Source organism: Puma concolor, chromosome D3, assembly GCF_028749965.1.
Source record: "Puma concolor isolate L17-30 chromosome D3, mPumCon1.1.hap2, whole genome shotgun sequence".
NCBI lineage: Eukaryota > Metazoa > Chordata > Mammalia > Carnivora > Felidae > Puma > Puma concolor.
Window position 1 is genome coordinate 3,065,071 of NC_141678.1, and position 23,372 is coordinate 3,088,442.

Consider the following 23,372-nt stretch of genomic DNA (forward strand, 5'->3'; position numbering starts at 1 on the left):
CACAGTGCTCTTCTGGATCTCTGTCACTCCTCAACCCTCTTCTCTTGTTGGCTTTGCCAGACCGATCCTCGAAACCCTCTTCCAACGCCCAAGATGTAGTGTCGACGTTTACAGGGTTCCTGCGCGTGCCCGGGACTGTGCAGGGGCCTCTGTGCACCCTCACCGATCTGCAGTCCCTCATCCACAATTCCCAAATTACATAAAATATGTCTCTACGACCCAGAAATTTTTTTCGGAGGTTTGCGGCAAAAGTATTTCCCGGTCTAATAATGAGGAACCGTGTAAAGTGTTCGTTTAGCACACTTACTGCAATTACGTTTGTGTGCGTTTTGCTGCGTAAATGTGAAAAAACGTGTCGTGATGCGGTGCTCCCCCAGAAGTGGGTACCACTGCGTGTGTTACTGTATGTGCACGTATATGTGCCTATCTGGCCACACACGTGCTGTGTTGACTCCCTGCCCCCCCCCCATACCCTCCGCGTCACAGCCCGCCTCCCCTCTCTGAGGCCATTTATTACGACAGATGACTTCTCTCCCGCCAGGATCCAAGTTCCGTGTCCCATTTCGCTTCAACAGCCCTCGGTTTCCGGGAAAGCCTCTTACATAACCTCGGGTCTCTTTTTATTTCTGGAGAAGTCAGCTGCGTGTTGCCTTCAGACCAGCAAGGCCCACGGGGCCTCATCAGAGCCGGGCCTAATGAAGGAAGATTTTCCGCAGAGTGCTGATTTATTTTCTTCCCTCCTGAGGTGTGAGCCGTGTGGGTCAGAATAACTTACCCTGCTCTACTGAAGAGAAATTATGTCTCGATGGTTCCCCAAAGGACAATTGAGTCCTCCGTCCGTATGTAAGGGCGGCCGCGGGAATGTTCCGTTCCAAAGCCGTAAAAACAGCACAGGGTGTACCTCATTATCATGCTTACAGCAGACTGACTCCTTCCTTAACTGTAAACTCTCCTGACATCTCCAACTGGGATAATTGCGGTGCTTAAGGGAACTTTTGGCCTTGCGGAAAACACTTAGCCACGGTCTGCACAGCAAGGGGTGCACTTACAGGTGATCCAGGAAAGCCTCTGTGGCCAGCAAGTGCTAATTCGTCAGGGAGCCCTCCTGGCTCCCATGTGTCTTCGTTCCCCCTGCGTCGCTGTCCACCTCGACCTCACACCCCTGCTTCCGACGCTAGGGAGCCTAGGGGAGCTCGGTCCTACCCGGTGGCGAGGGGGCAGGAAGGAGATTCACCTGCTTCGTTTGGAGACTATACACACTGCTGCTGGCTCACCAAACCCCAGTTTCCTTCTCTGTTGGGAACGCAGCTCAGCTAAAGCTCCTGGCGTCCCGGCAGCCGCATAAAGCAAATGCCTGAGATTTGGTCAGTGCACTGCACACGGACACGGCATGTGCCGATGAAGGCCCGGCCCGGAGAAGCCCGACTCTCGTTCCCCATCCACCAGCTGGACGAAGAAGCCTCGAAGGAGGACAGAACCACAAGGTGGAGAGGACCTGGGTCCCAGAGTCACCATGTGGAGGACGCCCTCTGTGCACCTGCCCGGAACACGAACATGACCACTGTTAAATCACTTAACCCGGCCCTGACAAGGCGTTGCCCATATTCACGTTCCAGAAGCCCTCTGCTGGGATCTGGGCATTGCCCGAGATCCCTCGTTGAGATATTCTCCCTCTACCCTGAACCAGCTTACCCGCCTCTTTAGTTATTCAGCAAAGACCGTGTAGGCTCAGTCGCCCTCCCCGGAAATACAGAGTCTGGCTGGGCATCGGCTATGCCAGATTCCACTCACATCACCCTACCAGAGGGTGGTCCGTGCAGCTGTTAGTGCCCAGAGAGGAGATTCCACTTATTTCTTCCTAGCCCTGCTGTGGCCGAGAGACCGGTTTTATTTCCATACCCCCTGACCCTCCCAGGTGTCCTGGGCTCTTACACTCTTAGGAGTCATTTGAACCCATCTCGGAGGTGGCTCTTGCAAATCAAAACCAGACATCTCACTGGCCATCTCTCGGTCAGACGTCCTCGCTGGACGGGAAGGAGAAGTGAGTCTGGGTGCCGCACCAGCTCTCTCGGGGCTTCTGGATCGTGTCAATGGAAGACACTCGTTATCTCCATCTCAATCCGGTATGCGGAAGGCTTCTGGTCCCTTCTCCTCCCCCAGCCAGTGGGAACTTTTACACACATTGGGGCAGAGAAAAGCTGGTCTGCTAACGTGCTTCTGGTGCTTTTGTACCAGCAGCCGTGGGGGATAATAATCAATTATCAGGTTGTCAGTTGAGAATGTGCAGCGATACCAGTGGGTGCAGGTGGATGTTTCCCCCAACCACCTTTACCTGCCTGGGTGCAGCCATGTAGGAAACGAGGGTTAGATTCAGCTGGGGGTGGTTTTTCCCTAGGTGAGTCTAACACATGGCAAGACAGCCAGGAGAGTTGGTGGGGGGAAGGGCAGGGTGTAGCAAGAGTCTGCTGATTACCGTAGAACGTGGTGTCTAAACGAGATGAGGAGAGTGGGCGTGAACAGCAGAACTGGGGGGACTGTGCTGGAGAGTCTCTATCCCAACATGTCACAGAGCCGGGGGTGAGGTGGGGGAGTGGTGGTGGGGCGGTGAGGGAGGTGGCCGCGGGCTAGCAGGACGAGGGATGGGCTGTCTGCAGAGAGCATCTCAGCCCCTATCAGATAACCATTCGTCTAGTTGGGGTCTTCCTGGCAGTCTTTTGGGCACTCACGTAGGACCTTATGTAGGGGAGGGAATTCGCATGAGTGGTAACGTAGCGTATCATGGAGTTTTATCAGTGTTAACGCATATATGCCTACCTTATTTATTTTATTTTTTTTTACCGCTGCATGGTATTTCACACGCTGTTTTTACCTGTTGACTTAACTATTCCCCTGTGGGTGTACTTTTAGGTTAGTTTCGATTTTGCATTATTAGAGATGATGGCCAATCTCAAAAGGCCCATCACATCTCTCCATTTCTGTCTTATTCTCAAAAACAGAACAAAACCAAAAACCCAACACCTGTACTGATGGAGAAGCGGTCCCAGTTGCCAGAGGCGGGCAGGCGAGGGCAGGAGCATAAAGGGAAGGAACGTCCACGAGGGAATTTCGTGGGCCCTGGCTGTGCCGCTAGGTCCAGAACCCATACGTGTGTTAAAACTCAGGCAACTACAGAGGAAAGAAGGAGAATGTTGTCTGTCAATTTTTTTAAAGATTCGGTTAATTTTTAAAAGTTAACCACTTTTGTATGTGTCATCCTGACGGCCGGCGCACTCGCGAAAGTACCCTCTCGAGTGGCCTTTCAGAAAGGGGGTCGCGGTCCCAGAGCATCGCATCCTTAGCTTCCGTCTTTCCCGCCACACTGTCTTACAAAGTGATGACAACTGTGGGCTTTTCTTGAAGGCAACGTGGCCTGAAGGACGCTTCCTGCCATGCAGTCTGTGGAAAACCTCCACAGAGAATTGGAAATCTAGGTATTCGGAATCCTACAGTGACGCCAATCTGTTTTCCAACTGCTGTCCTTTCTTTTTCCTGGTATAGACTGCCAACGCGGGAACAGTGGGAAAGAAGAGTGGAAAGGCATTAGAGCAGGGGTTGAGACCTCGCGTACCCGCAGGGCATAGCTGATAACACAAAGTAGCAATCGTAATTAAAAATCGTAACAAATAGCGGAAAACCCTTACATGTTGCTTTCAGGGTGGTAGGCGCCGGACAAGCTGCCTTGCCTGCTGCCAATCATCTGAGCTTCACAGCCAGCCTTCAAATCCCCATCCTACAGAGGAGGACACCGAGCCATAGAGAGATTTGAGCAGTGCACCTGCTGTCGCAGCTAGCAGGCGGCCGAATCGGGACCAAGCGGGCAGGGCAGAAGCGTGCACCACACGGAGGCCGCAGCCGGAGTCCGCTCTGTGCACCTGCTGCCCCTGGGGAGGGCATATTCCGCATCCTCCTGAAAGGGGTCAGAAAGGGGGTTTCCTTACGAAACGTCTCAGTTAAGTATTGATTCAGTTAGATCACGTCACAACCTCTGGATAAGAACTGGATAAAAATACGGGGCTGGAAGACGCTGACAGTGACCTCGTGGCGTCTCGGTGATTCTCGGAGACCCGGCTGGCGGAGCCCACACAACGCTGGCCCTCAGTTCTTCTGACTGCGAACCCACTGCGCGTGTCACTGCGTAACAGACGTCAGCAGACCCCCGTGACATAAAAATGAAATGATGGACCTTTTGTTTTCATTTATTGTTGTCGTTTATTAATTGTGATATAGGAAACAGTTTATGATGACACTTTACTTTAATGGCTGGCTAACGGTTATAATTGTTGCCCGTGGACTGGGTGCCGCTTGCGGCCGGGCTCGCTCAGGGGTCTGTGCTCGCCTCCCGGCCTGCTGGGGGCCGGCCTGCCGCCTCCTCGGTGTGGACTCCCCTCCGAAGCCTTGGCCGGTTACTTTAATGAGAGCCGAAGTCTGGGGAGAGCAATTAGGCTTTCAAAAGGGCGATTAAGGGAAGTGGCTCATTGACACCTGATAAATTCCAACTGTTCAGGCCCAGTTTTAATCTTTGCTCCTATTCCCAGGGAAACAGTCATCTAAGGAAGCTGACATTAGAGGCACCATCGGGAGTTAATTCTATAGACCGCGAACCTTGCAAATGCTGGAAAAGTGAACAGGCTTAGCAAAAATGGAGGCTGGGTGCTGTATTAATGGCCCAAGCAGAGAGGGTTTTCCTGCCTTCCTCCAGGATGTGCAGATTCGTGTTAACAGGACAGAACAGTGGGGCGCCTGGGTGGCTCAGGTGATTGAGCGTCCGACCCTTGATCTCGGCTCGGGTCACGATCTCAGGGTTCATGGGTGGATGCGAGCCCCGTGTCGGGCTCTGAGCTGGCAGAACAGAGCCCACTTGGGGTTCTCTGTCTCTCGCTCTCTCTCTGCCTCTCCCCGATTCTCTCTGAAAATACATTTTAAAACTTTTAAATAAAATAAATTTAAAAATAGAACAGTTCCTAGAACAAAGGTGAACAATATTTGTGCAAACTCACTATGATCACTCAAATCCCAGAAAATCTTGGTGAGAACCTACTCAGAGCAAGACATCGCAAATGTGCTGGAGGGCTTACTAAACGTCCACTGAGTGGAGGGACAGCTGACCACGAAGGTTGATGGCCTGCTTCTCAGAATGAGACACTCACAGGCACACCCAGCACAAATGGGTTTGCAGAAGCCAGCAGTGTGGGTGAATCAGATACGATCCAGGCATCTCTCCCCAACTCTTGATTTAGCTGATGTGGTAACTAGAATGTGAACCCTCCCCACCCCCCCAAAGAAAAGATCCACATCCTAATCCGTGGAACTCGTGGATGGATATGTTGCCTTTCTTGACCAAGGACACTTTGCAGATGGGATGAAGGCCGGGGGCTGGAGGCAAGGAGGTTGCCCGGACCAGCCAGGTGGACCCTGTGCTCACCGCTTCTTACGGGAGGGACACCGAGGGCCGGGGGAAGGGGAGGGATGGCTGTCCACTCCCCTGTGCCTCAGTCTCCTTATCTGCACAATGGGCGACAGTCGCAGCCCGTGCCTCACAGCAAGAATGCAAGGACCACGTGAATTAACGCAGGAAATGTGCTTCTAGCTTCCAGCGATAAAAACAAAGGTTATTATGTATGAAAACAGCCTGATTCCTGGGGAACTTCAAACCCTCTTTTTTTTTTTTTCTAACTGAAGTGTAGTTGCCACAATGTTGCATTACTTTCAGGTGTAGGACACAGTGAGGCGACACATCTATACATCATGCTGGGCTCACAAGTCTAGCAGCTACGTGTCACCATGCAACACTAATCGCCACCGACGACCTCCATCTGTGTGCGGTACCTCCAGACCCCAGGACTTCAAACCCATTTTTAAAATACACAGTAGGGGCGCCTGGATGGCTCAGTCGGTTAGGCGTCCGACTTCAGCTCAGGTCACGATCTCGCGGTCCATGAGTTCCAGCCCCGCATCGGGCTCTGGGCTGATGGCTCGGAGCCTGGAGCCTGTTTCCGATTCTGTGTCTCCCTCTCTCTCTGCCCCTCCCCCGTTCATGCTCTGTCTCTCTCTGTCCCAAAAATAAATAAAACGTTAAAAAAATTTTTTTAAATAAAAAATAAAAATAAAAAAAATACACAGTAACTAACAGAGTATTAATGTAACATATTGCCATTTCAAACTCAGTGCAAAGACAGGAGGAGACTCGACTGTAGCTTCCGCGAGCCCGCCGGGCAGTGTGTCTCTGTACGAGCCTTACAACTAAGTGAGCGTGTGTGCGCACGTATGGGCCTGTTTGCACACATAAATTTTGCCGGATCGCTTGCGTTAAAGTTACTGCTTCCCATTTCATTTCCCCGGGGCCCTGGCAATAACTCGGATCTCCCTGTGGTGTGAGTAGCCTCCGAACATGGTTCCGACATGGCTGAATGGCTGCTTAAGTATTGGTTAGACTAAGCTTAAGCGGTGGATGGCCTTTGTCCAGAAAGGCGGGAGAGACGCATCATGTGAAGGGACACATGTCCCGTTGGTCCCCCGCTCCCCAAAGCCTCGATCCCGAGCAGCCCTGAAAGTGCCCCTTCGCTTCCATCTTACCGACGCTCACCCTTGGTTCCCTGTAGAGAAACGCGTGCGTGTGCTCACACCCTGAAAGCTCACACTCTACAAACCCCCCCCCCCATCCCCCCTCCAGTCCCCTCCTCGGGAAGGCTCGCCCACAGTGCAGTCTGCCGTGCCGTGCGGAAGGATGGGCTGGAAATTGCCGGATACGGTGAAGGTGGATAGGGTGCACGTGTGCCGATTCGGAACATTTATCTCTTCTTTTCTTTTCCTGAGCAATAGTTATTTTATTGTGCTTATGTTAGCATGTGTGTGTGTGTGTGTGTGTGTGTGTCTGTCTGTCTGTCTTGAAAAAGATGAGCGGCGCCCGGGTGGCTCAGTCGGTTAAGCATCCGACTCTTGATTGGCTCAGGTCATGATCTCACGGTTCGTGGGTTCGAGCCCTGTGTCGGGCTCTGTGCTGACAGTGCAGACAGAGCCTGCTGGGAACTCTCTCTCCTTTCTCTCTCCCACTCCCCATTCTTGCTCACTCTCTCTCTCTCTCTCTCTCAAAATAAATAAATAAGCTTAAAAAAAAAAGATGACAAGTTACTCCTGCCCTCACGCTTAGCGTTCATGGCCGCGTGATGTAATGGAAGTCGGGCCTTCAAAGTGTCACCGGCGTGTTCTACATGGTAGGGGTGGGGCCGTGGGTGGGGGAGCTTGGTGGGGGAGGGGTGCCTGGCCACTGGGGGAGGTCACAGAGGCTCAGGGGCAGGGAGGGCTGGAATCAATGCCAGGTCTCTGTCCCCAGGCTGTCGCAAACCTGGCGGTGGCCGCTGAGCCTGACCTGGGACCTCACAGGTGGGGACAGAGCAGGTGCACACAGAGGCTCACCACACTGAATTAACAGGAAGGGTGACAGGTCTTGGCTACTGTGCCTACCTGTGTGGCCACTTCCACCCCCCCCCCAGGGGCCGCCGAGGGAGAGCTGGGTGCTCCCACAGGGACCCCATGACCCCCAGAGGCTGGCAAGCTTCTTCAGGGCTGAGGGAGGCAGGGGGCCCGGGGTCCAGCTTCAGCTCTGCCCCATCTGGCCTGCTTCTCACCCGAGGAATCAACCAGACCACGCTGCTCACATTTCTGGGCATAAAGCCCCCAGAGAACCTGCTGAATAGTCTCTGGGCCCCACCCAGAGGCTCCGATTCAGCAGAACCGGGCAGAGGCCCAAGCAAAGCGGGGCTCGGGAGTAGGACCGCCCTGGGTCCCACACGCCCCCCTCACCCAGCTGTGGGACCTTGGACAGACCCTTCCCCTCTCTGTGTCCTCATTGCACCTCAGAGATGGGACTGCTGTGCCTTTGAACTGGGACGCAGGGAGGCCGCTCTCAGGCCCCTGAAAACTCAGCTGCCCTGGGGCGTCATCAGCGTCCAGCCCGCACGACCCCATGGCCCGGCTGCAGGCTCCGTGGACGCCCTTCGTGATTCCAGGCTGGCGAGGCGGCCGGTGCTTGGCGCACAGGGAACCCATGAGGGTCTGCGATTCCTGCTTTTCCCCGTGGGGACCGCTGTGGTGAAATCTCTCTAAAATAAGCCCGGAGAATGTCACAGCCGCGAGAGCCACGGCACAGGTGACGGACGCGCGCCTGGAGCCCGTCCTCCTGGGTCACCGTGACCTCGTAGCAGAGCTCCCGCCGGTCGCGCCATTCCTCTGGTACTTCCCGAAAACCTGGGGGCCGCCGCGGGCGTCTCGGCAGGAGGCTCCAGCCCTGACCCACTCGCCCCAGCCTGCACTCCTTCCCACACGCCACAGAGGGTCCCCTCCCCCCGGCCCCCCGGGCCCCGGGCACACACCGGACCCGTCAGGAGAAGCGGGAGCCGGTTACTGTCAGTTTGGAACATTTCTGGAAAGACGGTCCTCGTTCTCTGATCTTGCAAAGCTGCTGAAGAAGCAGTTTTCTCGTAGGACGTGAAAAGCAGCCTACTTCCCTACTGTGCAGCGTCAGGACTAATAACGAGCTAATTAATTAACCCTGCGCTCCGGCCCAGACAGACCCTCCGCCTCCGACCCCCCTTACGGGTAGGGTGCAGCCACGGGGGACAAAGGCAAGAGCCACATAAACACAGCGGGCTCCAGAGGCGGAGGGGCGGCAGCCCGGGCCTGACCCGGCGACCCCCCAGCCTCATCGGAGACCCGGGCTCCCGCCTCAAGGCCTCGAGACGAACCCTGCAGCTCCGACTCTCGCGTAATCATTCCAAGGAACGAGAAGGAGAAAGTGAGCCTCTGGGGCTGCTCCCTGTGAGAGATCTTTCTGGAAAGGTCTCCCGGTGCCGCCTCTTCTGTCAGATGGACCAGGACTTCGTTGTGCGGCCAAGGGAAGCCAGGACGCGTGGACGGTCACCTGGGGAAGGTGTCACCCCTAGCAGAGCCAAGGTCCTGTGGTCGTCTTGGGGGGGGGGGCATCAGCTGCACCACCCACGCCCACCGTGTCCGCTTTCCCGCCTCCCGGCACTGCACCCACCCGGCTGCCCAGCCAGAAGCAGGGGGCGCCCCTGACTCCTCCCTTGCCTGCGCCCCCCACATCGAGGGGACAGCACACTCCAACAGCTCCGCCTCCAGAACGGACCCCGAGCTGTCCCTTTTGCTCTGTCCCCTCCTCCGTCCTCCGCAAGCCTCCACTGTGGTCTCCTCCAGCACCACTCTGCTCCCTGCCATCCACCTCTGCTCAGGAGCAAAGTCTGACCGGGCCACCCCCTCCCTGCTCAAAACTCTCTGGTTTGGCATTGAAACCCCGGGGCCGTCGAGGGCCTCCGCAACCGGCACCCCCGAGACCTAAGCGCGCGGCCCACCTCTCTCCAGGCCTCTCCCGAGCTCCACCCGTGGCCGCCGCCTCTCCTGTTCCCCCAGCTCCGGGGCCCCCTTCCGTCCCAGGGCACCGGCATCTGCTCTTCCGGCTTGGGGTACCTTCCGTTCCGGCCTCTCGTGCACCCACATCAGCGTAAGGTCCCCCTGCCCTGATGCCAGATCTCGCCCAGCTCACCCAGACCCCGGCCACTCTCCAGCCCTGTCTTGTCTCCCGCCACACTCATCACAACCTGGAAATACCTTTTGAAAAATTGATTTGTGTCCTGGTACGCGGTTGGACTCCACCCACCAGAAGATCGCCAGCCACGAGGGCAGCGAGCAGAGCTGGCCTTTCCTGGCTCACGGCCGTGGTCCCCAGGGCCACAACAGGGCCTGACCCAGAGTAAGTGCTCGGAAACGACTTATGGGGATGACGGATGAGTGGATGAATGCGCAAAGGCCGTTTGAGGCACACTGGATGGGATCGGAACGGACAGCGGGTGAAGTGTGGGGCAGGCCTGGGGGTAATCAACCAGTGTCCCCTTTGGAAGAACAAAGCCGCGGGCAGAGTGCTCGCAAGTCAGTGAACAGCAAACCGGTAAATAATGCATCTCGAGAGCACGCTCTGAGAATTCTTCCCCGACCACGAAGCGGGGGCACCTAGATACAGCGTGGACTTTCTAGCATCTGGCTTCCGCCCAACCCAGAAGCACAGAAGAAAGGGGGGCTCCTTCCCAGAATGACGAGATTGCACTGGACAACTTAATGGAAAATTCTCGGTTCCCGCTGAGGCATTAAATCGTTGGCTTCCACACGGAAGCCTCGTCGCCTGGGACAAGCCCTTGACAAACTGTTTCTTTATTTTTTCATGGAAATGTTATGGGCGAAGAAGATTAGCCAGAAAGTTCTTCACCCAACTACAGCATCGTCTGTGAGCCTGACTGATCAGCAGCCACGGCCGGAAGGACGAGAGAGTCCGCAGACGGATGGTGCTTTGTGCGTGCGATTATATAGTGAGTTATTAATTATGTGTTTGGTCTCAGCTTGAGTTACAAGTTGCTCATAGAGAAAGAGGGCTGTCTTCCTCTGCCTACGTGGCTCATCACTGCCTTCCACCTGGAAAAATAGAGCCTCCTGCCCGGAGATTCTCGAGTTCTCATGACTGAGGTTATTATATAACGAAAGTTAAGCTCGGAGAGCTCCGATCTGGGTAGTTGGGTGCTCCAGGGATAAGGGCCGTTAGGGCTTTAGGTCACCCTGGGCACCCGTGAATGGAAGCCGGCATCCCCAGTGTGTGCCATTAAGCCACTGACTTAAGCCACATTAAGCCACTGTGACTGGACAGTCACAGCACAGCTCAGGGTCGTGTCAGCCGGCTTAAGAAGTACCTCGGCCGTATTTGCCTGGAGAGTGACTCCAGATCTCCCCCTTAAAGCCCTCGCAGGTGGAAGGCAGGTGCTGGTCTGGGTGGGTGGTGAACTCCCACGGCGCTGTATTTGGTGCATGCCCTATTGCTTCCATTTCTTTAACTACTTCCCAAGAAGATCAAAATACAGCCTTAAACCAGAAGCCTGTGAGATATGAAAACAAAGCATGATTTTAGCTTTTGATGAAGATTTCAAGCCTTTTTTTTTTTTTTTGTAAGAGATAGCTCCCATGAGAACCCCAGAAATGAGAGGGAAGGAAGCCCTTCGTTTCATGGCACGGCATCAGCCGGTTTGTTCCAGAAATAACACATAGGCACGGCATGTCAGTGTTTGGACCTAGTGGGAACTTGGGAAACAGTCAGCGAGACTTGGGGGGGGACTCAGGGCTCCGTGATGAATTTCCCTGCTTAGTTTCCTTCACTTAAAAAAAGAAAAACGTAGTTTTAACCTGCAACAATGCATTACATGCTCGTTTTGCGAAAGCAGAAAGCCATAGGAAGAACGCCTAGGAAAATAAATCCCATCCGTCACCTCATCACCCCAACCATGGATGCGTGTGCATCATCGTAAGTCCCGCTTTATGCATATCTATGCATAAGTGTTGATAAAACTGTCACCATACTCCACGTACTATGGTGACTATGTCTCCCTGTTCAGTCATATCATTGACAATATAATTTCTAAAGGCAGCACACGATTCCGTGTTATATAACCAGATAATAATTAATTGGTTATTTCTGTATATTTGCATTGTTTAAAATTGGGTATCGTAATGAATGGCATGATGGATTTACCTTGTACACAGATCTTTTTTTTAATGCTTGTTTATTTTGAGAAAGGAGAGAGAGAGTGGGGGAGGGGCAGGGAGAGAGGGAGCCAGAGGATCCCAAGCAGACTCCACTCTCAGCTCAGAGCCCGATGCGGGGCCTGAACTCACAAACCGTGAGATCACGACCCGAGCCGAAACCAAGACACTTGACCGACTGAGCCGCCCGAGGGCCCCAGAATTTTTTTTTTTTAAAAAGAAGGGTTACTGTGGCCATGGGAAGAGACCCTCTAGATATCCTTCAAGAACATCTCAGCTGCCGTCTTCCTACCATCCTCATGCTTGCAAGATGGCTGCTGGAGTTCCAGCCATTGCGCCTGAGTTCTGAGCAAAAAGGGGAAGAGTTTAAGGGCAGAGGTCATCATAATGGGCGGAGGTGTGTCTCATAATGTCACACCTGGAAAATCCTGCTTACAACTTGGACTCACGGTGTGTGTTTTTAACGGGCGCGTTGCCTCGTTGAGCAAAAGCAGGGCTTGGTGCTAAGCGAGAAGGAGAGAGCGGATATGGGCCTGCATTTAGCATTCCTGGCCCCCACCGTGAATCCACTTGCCGGAAGTCTCATAGCCAGTGGGAGGGTCCCTACCCAGCAGCTCCAACATGGGTTGAGAAAGGCATGACCCGGTGCTCCCTCAAGGGCCTGGACCAGACCCCAGATTTGGTGAATGGTGTAACTCACCCACCGCTAAGCTTGACTCGGGCGCGAGCTTTTAGACTCAACCTGCCGGTGCCTGGTTCCGATGACACTGTCGTCTCTGAACAGCCCGGAGTGTCACCTTTCTGGAGTAACTGTAGCCTCTTTTCATTGTGTGCAACCGAAAATAACAAGAGATGACAGAAGAATCTGTTTGAAAGACAAGGGGGTCCCTTGGAACTGAAGGGCTGGAACTATAGCATGGACGACCAGAATCTGGGAACTGAACACGTTAAAAAAACCCTCTGTCCCTGTCTCTGTCCCTGTCCCCGTCTCTGGCTCTGTCCCCGTCTCTGTCTCTGCCCCCGTCTCTAGCTCTGTCCCCGTCTCTGTCTCTGTCCCCATCTCTGTCTCTGTCGCCGTCTCTGGCTCTGTCCCCGTCTCTGGCTCTGTCCCCGTCTCTGTCTCTGCCCCCGTCTCTGGCTCTGTCCCCGTCTCCGGCTCTGTCCCTGTCTCTGTCTCTGTCCCCGTCTCTGGCTCTGTCCCCGTCTCTGTCCCTGTCCCCGTCTCTGGCTCTGTCCCCGTCTCTGTCTCTGTCCCCATCTCTGTCTCTGTCCCCGTCTCTGTCTCTGTCCCCGTCTCTGGCTCTGTCCCCATCTCTGTCTCTGCCCCCGCCTTTGTCTCCGTTTCACATTCTGCTCTGTTCTGAGTATTTGTTGCGTTTTTCCTTCTTTATCCCAGCTCAGAATTCTCAGAGAAAGATTCCGAATGCCTGTCTTGGATCAAATGTTCATCTCTGGACCAACGAACGGATTGTAGCCAGAGGAAGAGATTGTACATTACGTATATTATTGGTAATAATGTGTAAGTTACTGATTAGGACTCAGACACGTAGCAATCTGCAAAATCAGATATTAACCGAATGATTCTTGTCATAATCGCAACGCAGTTGATTTAGAGAAGCCAACCACGACGCTTATGGGTTTACCTGATCTTACTTTACCGTTTTTAAAAATGTCCCAGACGGCACCGGTCCTAGCGAATCCGACCTCATTTCCCCCCTGGGTGGGGCCAGCAGGGCAAGGCCGTTGCCTTTCCCACAGAACTTTCTCTGAGTGCGAGTTCGGGGAGATTCTGCGTTTGCGGGGGGAGATGAGTTTTACGTTCTCTCAAGCAAGAAGAATTTGTCCCGGGTGTGGAAAGTTGTTCGTCGTGGCCGCAGGCGTCTCAGGTCACACATTCAGGTGCAGAGTTATCTTTCTGGAACCGTCCCAGGTCGGGGTCCCCGGGAGGCAGACCCCAACACGGAGAGCGTCTTGGGAGAGAAGGACAGGAAGTGAGTGGAGACGCAGATGTGCAACGCTGTCCCGAGGACGGCCTCAGCCCCGCGTTCTGGAAGCCGTCCGGGGTGGGCGAGGGGGCCAGGCCTCTAGAACCCACGTCAGATCATCTCAGCGTCCGGACCCCCCAGGAAGGAAGCTCTCTGGGGCTCAGGCCGTCACCCAAGAAGGCGGTGGGGGGGGGGGGTCTGTCTGCAGCTTTCAAGGAACGGGGGGCCAGGCCTCCCTCTGGAGGGGAGAGGGGAGGAGGCCACGCAGCCTCTGCCACCAGTCACACCCCTGGGCTGCCGCGTTCATCTGCCTACTTCCAGGCCGATGTGTCCCTCCCACGTCCCCTCCGCCCCCTCGTGCCTCTGTTTCCTCCTGTGTGCCGTGGGAATCACAACAAAACTTGGGATTTTTGTGGGGTTAAAATCAATAGGAGACCCTCAGGATCGCGTCTGGTGCAGAGTGAGCTCTCTCCAGCCTTTGGTATTATTCTTATTACTTTGGATGTTGGGCTTAAACTCAACCGTTTCGGGGTCCCCCTCCCCTTTCCTTTTTCCCCTGGTCCCTGACAGTGTGTAACTAGGTTTCTTGCTTTGGTCAATCTGAGGTTTTAACATCGGCCCTACGTCCAGATGTGGACACTCTCTTCCGGCCTGACCCGTGACAGCCTCGTGCCGGACAACTAGGGACAGTCCCCAGGCCCTAGAGCCCATGAAAGCCACTCACACGGGCCAGCCCTAATCGTGCTCCCCCTGACGAGCCCATTCGTCCCTGTGGAGGCCTCCATAAAGGCTGCTGCCCACATCTGCCCCCTTCCTGCTGCTTCCTGAGGGCCCTGGTGCTCCCTGTGGCCCTGTTGGGGACTGGGAGTTAAAATCTTTTTTTTTTGAAGTATATTTATTTATTTTGAGAGGGAGCACACGAGCAGGGGAGGGGCAGAGAGAGAGGGAGGCATAGAGAATCCCAAGCAGGCTCTGTGCCGTCAGCCCCGACGCGGGGCTCGATCTCACAACTGTGAGGTCGTGACCTGAACCGAAACCAAGAGTCAGACGCCCCTAAAAATCCGTCTTTTAAATGTTGGTTTTACCCTACCTCAAATGTTCTAATGTGCGTATTTTAGAACAGCTGCTATAAACGGTCACGTCTTTCTGCTCCGACGTCACCGGGGGCCAGGCTGCGGCTCTGGGGCCCGCACCTTGCCTGGGCTCCACGAGGGGAGGGTCCCCGCACTTAGTGCATGCCCCAGGCGGGGTGGGAGAGGGAGGCAGGGCTCCGGCACCCAGTCTTCAGGCTCAGCTCCCGGCTTTCTGCCCCCCACCCCACCCCACCCCGCCCGCTCACCTGACCCCCCACCCATGTCTTTCTAATCGGATCATGAAAGCAGCTATCGGCTCCTTCAGGGGCTTGCTTCTGACGCTTGCCTGGGCCTTGCATTTTGGACATGAAAACCTTCCTCTCTCAAACACTCCTGCTCTGCGATTCGAACAGCTTCGTTTTCCAAGACTTGTTTTCTCCGTCAGGAAATTCAAAAGCCCCCTCAGAAACCGAAGGCCAAGGATGTGGCTGTTTCTTCTCGAATCTGGCATGGATGTGAGCCCATCTCCGTCCCCAAACATAATAAGCTCAGAACGGTCTTATCTGCACGAAGAATTACACACGTGTGTGTGCATGCACAGATATACACACGTATCCATTAATACACGGGTATGTTATTCTTCCGTCAAAAAAAAAAATAGAAAAAAATTAGCGTGAAAGCAGAATGTCAGCTTATGAGGCTCTTCAAAGAATAGTTGTTCCCAAACTACTTAAGAAACACTCTAGAAACAATCAAGTCTTATTGTATTTAAGTCCTATGGATCAGAATTCCATTTCCGTATCACCAAAAAAAAACCACTTCTTGTAACTAGGTACCTCGTTCAAAATATACATGCTGATGTGAAAGCGGAGGGGAGGAAACCCCCTTGTAGGTTCTGTACCCGGGGGCCTGCAAACCAAGTCCCATGAACTGGAGAAAAAAGTTTATTCCTTGTGCATGTGGGGAAGGGAGGCTCACAGAAATGAACCGAATCCCCCCCAAATGGTGGCCAGACCCGCAGACTTGGACGAAACCCACTTTAACAAGGGGCAATACATTTGTGGAGAAGGGTTTTGAGCTCGTAGGGCAGCAAAGTGTGGGAAGGAAGGTAAATACAGAGGGCAACTCACGGGAGATAAGGGTGGTTTAGTTAAGTTCCTTCAATGCGCCAACTTGGTGCTGCCTTTGACCTGGGCTGAACCCTTGTCTGACCGCCATGCAAATGAGATTCCTCGGTGTCCAGCTGATGATGGCTGCATGGGATATGGAGACGGTCCCGCGTCCCATCAGAGAGTGACAGGGAGAGACAGGCAGGGGGAGGAGGAGAGAGAGCCAGAACGAGGTCCCGGGGCTGTCGTGAGCACAGACTTACTGCGGAGAAGAGACCACTGAATGGGAAGTAAACCCCGCTGAGCAAAGAGACATTTCATCGGAAAGGACGCCTGAGGATTCTCACGATAGGGAGGACTCTGCCCGTGAGAGCAGCGGGCGTCTCGTGGGTTTGGGCACATGGGCTTCTCTCTTATGGGAGGAGGCCCCCAAGGCTGGGAAGGATGGGGCTCGGAAGTGGCTCCGGGGAGACCCAGGGAGGGAAAGAGCCTGAACACAGGTTGACGAGCGGGCGTGTCGTTCGACTGGTCGGCGGGGAAAAGCCACTGGGCTGACCCCTGGTGAGACCAGCTGGGCCTTGGCGGGATCTGTGTCTGGCAGGTGGGGCGTCCGTGAGTCCAGACGAGTCGTGTGGGGACAGGGTCCTGTGCGGTAAGTGTTTTCCAGAAGGTGCAAGTCGGGGGGCACCTCCCAAGCTGCACTGTGTTCCAGGAGCTCGGGGGACGGTCACCGTTGCCGGCACGTGGGCATTCACGTTCACCCTCAGTGACACAAACGGGGTCACAAGACTGTTGACATCACAAACGCAGGTCCTTTGCGGTCACAGGTGTTTCTGCGCCCGCCAAGCCTCTAAACGCGTCTAGAGATCCGGGAACACAGGCCAGAGGCGCAAAGAAGGGAGGAAGCCTTCGAGGATGGAAGTCAGCAGCTCTTGAGACCCCGTAAGCCGTTTTTCTGGGCGTTTCTGAAATGCGAGAACCGGGCACGGCAAACCCACGTCAGAAAGCTCACTGCGTAGAACGCCCGGGCCCCGTGGCCTCCGGCTTCTTGCAGACGTCTGCTTGCTGGCCTTTCTGATCTGGGAAAATGCCGAGCGTATTTCTACGTTAGAAGCTGAAGAAGAAAATCCGTTTCAAGCGGAGCACGAGCCTTCTGAGGGCGGAGGCTTTGGGACGTGCGCAGTGAGCTCAGGGCCTCTGCTGAGAAAGGCTTCACTGTGTTCATTCTCCTTCCCAGGAACAAAGCCTTTGTGATTTAGCTGAATTGTGTACATTTTTGGAAAGACGTTTCTCCCAGCCTGGATTTTTAAGGCCTATTTACGAGTCTGATAGAAGTGGATTGTAAGATAATCTCTTCCGAATAGATCGTGGCCACAAAGATGAAGTTGTTCCTTTTATCTAACGCCCCCCCCTCCCCCCGCCCCCCTGCACCTTTTTGTAACCGTTTCTACCAGAAGTCGCCTTGGAGTCTGAGATTCTCCGAGAAACTGCTCGGCCGCCGTTTCCATTCTGACAGACGGTTGGGGCCTCACTGGTCTGCAGGGTGTGTCCTCTCTGACTCTGACCCCAAGTCCTGCCTGTGGCTTGACCCCACGACATCCCCACATCCGCGCCGGGGCCCCAGCACGGGGCCTGGCTCGCTGTTCCCGTAAATACTTCTCTACACGGCCAACACGAAAACGGAGGGGCCCCGGGGTGGCACGTCGGTTGAGTGTCCAACTCCTGATTTTGGCTCAAGTCACCATCTCAACGATGTGAGTTGGAGCCCCGCGTTGGGCTCTGTGCTCACAGTGCAGAACCTGCTTGGGATTCGCTCTCTCCCCGCTCTCTCTCTGCCCCTCCCCTGCTCATACTCTCTCTCTCAAAATAAATAAACAAAAGAAACAGGATGAAATCACCCCCAGCGGGAAATGGGGAGGCTTCCCCGCTTCCTGCGAGGGATTCAGTTCTCCATCTAAGATCTGGAACCCTCTGATGACCAGACATGCAGAGGTCGGCTTTCCCTAACCTCACACGGTGGGTTCTACAACCTGCCTGGACCAGGACTGAGCGCACAGGGCGCTGCACTCCGGGCTGTTCGTGCTGGTAACATGACCACACAAGACTTTTCCTCTAAATGCTGCTTGTAGAGCCTAAACCCTAGGCAAGAAGGTCGTTCGCTGTATCTTCTTCTTTTTTTTTTTTTTTTAATTTTTTTTTTCAACTTTTATTTATTTTTGGGACAGAGAGAGACAGAGCATGAACGGGGGAGGGGCAGAGAGAGAGGGAGACACAGAATCGGAAACAGGCTCCAGGCTCCGAGCCGTCAGCCCAGAGCCCGACGCGGGGCTCGAACTCACGGACCGCGAGATCGTGACCTGGCTGAAGCTGGACGCTTAACCGACTGCGCCACCCAGGCGCCCCTGTATCTTCTTTTTGACGTAAACTCTTCCTTTGGGCCAAACTGTGACTCACGGATCCCTTCAGAAAAGATATCAATTTCCCAAGACCTTCTAACGTGAACGGTGACCTGCCTACGCGTCCAGGGCGATCACAAGAACGTTTTGAGTGGCTGGAATTACATATTCCCATTTAACCGTTTTATTGTGTCTTCCAGGGTGGTGTCTCACCCAAGACGGGTGAACCTCTTAGGAGATCCGGGTGAAAACCCGTGTTCTTTGACTCAGAGCCTTTAATTTAGGAGCTGCGGGGTGTGAGGCACTAATGGATCCTCTGCACTAGCTGAGAGCTTGTATGCAAATGAGATCTTGGGGAGAAAAGGTGAGCTGTGTCTGGGTGGGTAAATTAAAACCTCGTGGGAAAGAAACACTTCTCTTGGCATTAAAAAGTACCCAGCGAGTAGTACAAAGTGGGATGCCCGAGGGGCGCCTGGGTGGCTCAGTAGGTTCAGCGTCCGACTTCGGCTCAGGTTATAATCTCGTGGTTTGTGAGTTCGAGCCCCGCGTCGGGCTCTGGGCTGACGGCTCGGAGCCTGGAGCCTGTTTCAGATTCTGTGTCTCCCTCTCTCTCTCTGACCCTCCCCCGTTCATCCTCTGTCTCTCTCTGTCTCAAAAGTAAATAAACGTTAAAAATAAAATTTTTTTTAAAAAAAAACCAAGTGGGATGCCCGAAGCAACGGCAGAGTCTGCAGCCAGGGTATCTCGTAGCCGCTGCACCTGCAGACAGAGCGGTCAGAGGAAGGAGAGGCGCTGGGGACACGTGCCAGGTCCTGGGGCTTTTGTCGTGCTTGCCTTTTACTCTGGGGGAAGTACATCTCGGCCCTGCCCTTGGAGTTTCAATTCTACGTGTGTAAGCAAATCATCTTAAACATGAGGCAAATGTAACGCATGTGCTTAATTCTGGATTCACTTCTCAATACAAGGGCACGATCCAACCCCTTCCTAGAAGTTCGTTTTCAGCGAACTTCTGGTCCCTATTCAGATGGAGCATCGAAGACGGCAGGGGTCCCTCTCGGCGGCAGCCCGGATGGTTGAGAAGCTGCGGGCCTGGGAGCCTACACGCCCGAGAGCCAATGGCACTGGTCTGCCATGCAGCCCGGGCACCAGGAGTTTAAAAGCCAAGGCTCCGAACCACTGCTTCGACAAGTGGCCTGTCCCTGGGGCGCCTGGGTGGCTCAGTCAGTGAAGCATCTGACTTCTGCTCCCGTCAGGATCTCACGGTTCAGCACTGTCAGTGTGGAGCCTGCTTGGGATTCTCTGTCTTCCTCTCCCTGTGTCCCTCCCCAATTTGTGCTCTCTCTCTCTCCCTCTCTCAAATAAGCAAACTTAAAAAAAAAAAAAAAGTGGCCTCTCCCATGAGGGCGGCTTGCCTGGTGGGGAGGTCTTTCCAGATGAGCCCCCTGACCCTCCCAGGACTTTGGGTCAGGAAGGCGAAGTGAGGGTGGGGCGTGGGGAGAGGCAAGGAAAGAGGAACTCGGGGGTGGGGGCAAGACACGGACTGCGTCCTTCATCGGGAAAACGCGTAAGAGCTGCCCTCCCCACATGGCGGAAAGCTCGGGGTCACCGCCAGGCAAGTCCCGCTACCAAGAGCCGCCCCCAGAGAGCCCATGTGGTCTGCGTCTGTAAGCCTTGAACGCCTGTGAGGAAGCTTTCAGATCAGAAGGGCCCCGAGGCAGTGAGCTCTTCCAGAACAGGGTGGAAGGGCAAGGGGGGTGTTCAACGGGAAGCCAGCAGCGCCAACTGTCGCGGGACCAGAGGCCGCGAGGAGGCGGCGCCCCTTGGCTCCCTCACACGATGCCTCCTTAAAATGCAGTTTCCCTCCGTATGTGAAGGCTGTCGTGTCTCAGCTCTATCTGGAGATTCAGTCCTGGCGTCACTCAAGCCTGTGCGTCAGCAAATTTGAAAACGATACACAAAACGTTTAAGCGTAAAGTTAACTGCGTATGAAAGTAGAATCATCTGCCATGTTTGTGGAAAAGCGCCGTTTCTCGTCTGCGCTTCGGCATTAAAACAGCGATCGTGTTTGAAACCCCTCTTGATGAGGTTCTGGAGCGTTGGCACCTCTTGGGTGGGGGCTGGAGGCGGCGGGGGGGTGGGGGTGGGTGGCGCTTTCTCGCAGAGCGCCGCACACAACGTGAACACACGGCAGCCGTCTCCCTGGGCTGATGGTGGCGCACTTTATTCGTTCAGAAACACGCCCATCCCCAAAGTGCGTCCGGCTTGGGAGCATGTTTATCTAGGGACGCAGACCGATGGCGTTCAGGCACGGCGTGATCAAGCATCTACTGCAGCATTCCAACAGGGAATGGGTTCAAGCTTCCGAACAACCAGAGTTTTCTAACCAGCAGCACCGCTGGGTGGCCCCTGAGCCATCACGAGGCTCTCTCTAAGGGGCACTGCCAGTTCCAGATTCAGAGGGAGCCGCCTCGGGCTCGGCTTCTCCCTCGAGTCCCCTCCTTGCTGTGTCCCCAAGGAGCCTCGGCCCCGGCAGAGTCACGAGTGCAAACCCCAGCCGTGAGGAGTGGCTGCCTTCCTGGCTCGGCTCTGAGCAAGGTGGACAGGGAGCGTCCAGACCCCGAACGTGTCCTTGCGTCCTGGATGGAGCCCCAGTCGAGGTGACTGCTTGCCCCCAGGTCTGCCGGCGTCTAGACCGACCAACGAAGCACCACGTGCCGTGGGCTCCCGAGGCTGCTCTACCTTCTCAAGTCCCCACTGCTTTCTACCTCCCACCACGCGGTGGAACTCTCCGCGCCCTTTGCTGCCACGGCACGTCCCCGGGAATGCGGTGACTCAAGACCCACCAGGGGCCGGTGTGGCCTCCAAAGGCGAGTAGGCACCGGTTCTGGGGACGCCGTGCTGCTGCGGCAGGGACATCACACCAGTGACGGCTCCACTTGGCTGAACTCGCCACACTGGGTCTCCAAGGTGGGGTGTTGGGTAACGTCACCAGACGGCCGGTCCTGCCACGGGCTGGAAGCTTGTGACCTGCTGGGCCCCCACCCCTGGGTCCCTGACGCTGACCGCAATGACCCAAGCTCCATCTGGGGGTTGCTGGAGTGTCTTCCAGGCTGTGAGCACCGTGTACCCCGTCCCCTTGCTCCCGCTTTCCCAGGAGGACCTGCAGTGTGGACTGCCCGCTTTCCCAGCCGCTTTCCCAGGAGGAGCCTGCAGTGTGGACTGCCCGCTTTCCCAGGAGGAGCCTGCAGTGTGACTGCCCACTTTCCCAGGAGGAGCCTGCAGTGTGGACTGCCTGCTTTCCCAGGGAGCATGCCATGCCTCTCAGCTATGGAACTGCTGAGCGAGCCGTGCTGCCGGGAGACTCACCCACAGCCCTATCTCTGGTGTCCCAAGGAGCAAACCTCCCCGAGCCGGGGGCCCCGTGCACGTACCTGCCAGGACCCCTCTGTGCGGACGTGCGATTTTGCTTTTGCTTTTTGAACAACGACGGGTCCTAAGTCATCAGAAGACCCACAGGGAAGCGTCTGCACTGGGTGGTTTGCAAATGAGGCCCTGTGGTACCTGGGGTCCCACGGCAGCTAACGTGGTCTCCCCCATCCCCACCCCCCACCCCCATGAGCCCAGGAGCTGCCGCGTCTCCATCAGGACCGATCTGTAAACACATCCGGGATGTTATCTGGAAGCACAGACATCCGGATGAGGTTCTGCCTTATAACTGATGTTGTTTATCTAGGATTCTGATAAAACCGGTGTGACTTGTCCCGGGATGGACCCGGTGGCCCAGAGCTCTGTCTCTGGGTATCTGCCCGGGGCTGCGCTCTGGCAGCGGCCACAGGCGGGCGCGTGAGGGCACCAGGCGAGCGCCCTTAGTCCTGGATGCTTCCCTCGAGGGTCCTGATGAGGTTCTGGTAGGTGCATCTCTCCGCCTGCCACGAGTGACGCGCTCTCACGTACTTCCTTCCGTTGGCCACGATTTCTCTCTCTAGTGCGGGGTCGCTGACCAGTCTCTTTGCCAGCTGCACAAACTCCTGCCGAGAGACGGGTGGGAGAGAGACAGGTGTAAGCAAACACACACACGTGCTGGGTGACCGTCCGGGGAAAGCTCGCGGAGCCACCAACCATGCCTCCCCCCTCTCTTCCCTGGATTGCCGAGAGCTGCTGTTTCCTTCCTCTGCAATGACTCTTAGGTCCAGTCTCTGGTCCCTCGCTCATGAGTGTCGGCTGAGAGGTGACCTGGGTCCTGCTCCAGGATCTGAGCCCCACACGCTGTCCGATGCTACCCCTGCCCCATCGGTTTCCCACTGTGCTGGGCCTTCTTTCCTCTCTCCCGGGCGCAGAGCCTGTCTTCAGATGCTCTGCCGTGGGGGGCGAGTGCCAGGCTGCAGAGTCAGAGCTGGGCTCAAATCCTTCTGCAGGACCTAAGTGAGCTGTGTGCCTTTGGCCAAGCCAGTTAACTCTCTGAGTCTCATGTTTACCCTCTCTTCGGGGTCAGTGGCACCAGATGGGTCAGCCCAACCCTGCCCCAGACTCCCCGGGTGAAGGAGGGAGAGGAGACCGAATGTCCTTGGTTTTCTGGGCTTTTCCTCCGTTAACTAACTGTACTATCTATTGACGTTATCTATTGACACACTCAGACAATCGTCACTAACCCAAGTGCGGTCCTGCTGACGGGTTTCGAATATCAAAGCCCTTCAAAGCTGGAAAGAATTAGAATGATTATTTTTCGGTTGTTCAACAGTATTCAGAGAGAGGAGGGTCACAAGCATACGTGTTAATACTGCATTTCAGCCAAGAGCCAAGTTCGTGAGCCAGGAGGCCTGCGTTTACCCTCACACCCCACTTCCAGATGGGGACGCTTCCTAACCTCTCTGTGCCTGTGTTTCCTCATCTGTAACTGAGGGACAATGACAGCATCTGCTTCGTGATATGCTTATGGGATTGAACGAGTCAGGTCAGAGGGCCCCGGGCACAGCCCGGCACACGCTTGGCCATCACTGTCTCCAGGACTCCGGGAAGCCTGTGCAAACGCCAAGAAGACAGCCAGGACTCGGATTAACATACGATGCTTTGCTGTTTGAAAGGAATGTCCACATACTCTCAAAATTATTGTTAATTAAACGTTGAATGCTCTTTATAGCTAGCAATATAAACAGCGATATTTATGATAGAGTGGAATTA

General features: G+C 55.0%; 1 protein-coding gene across 3 annotated transcripts in view; it reads right to left on the minus strand.

Annotated features, from left to right (window-relative positions):
* Positions 1-21,891: 21,891 nt before the first annotated feature.
* Positions 21,892-23,372, minus strand: part of GLT1D1 (glycosyltransferase 1 domain containing 1) — a 91,984-nt gene continuing 90,503 nt past the window's right edge. For all 3 annotated transcript variants that reach the window (XM_086681439.1, XM_086681434.1, XM_086681437.1), the window contains one exon: positions 21,892-22,222. In XM_086681439.1, coding sequence (XP_086537565.1) covers positions 22,061-22,222 — 162 coding nt within the window. In that variant the 3' untranslated portion in view covers positions 21,892-22,060. The remainder of the gene's footprint in view (positions 22,223-23,372) is intronic.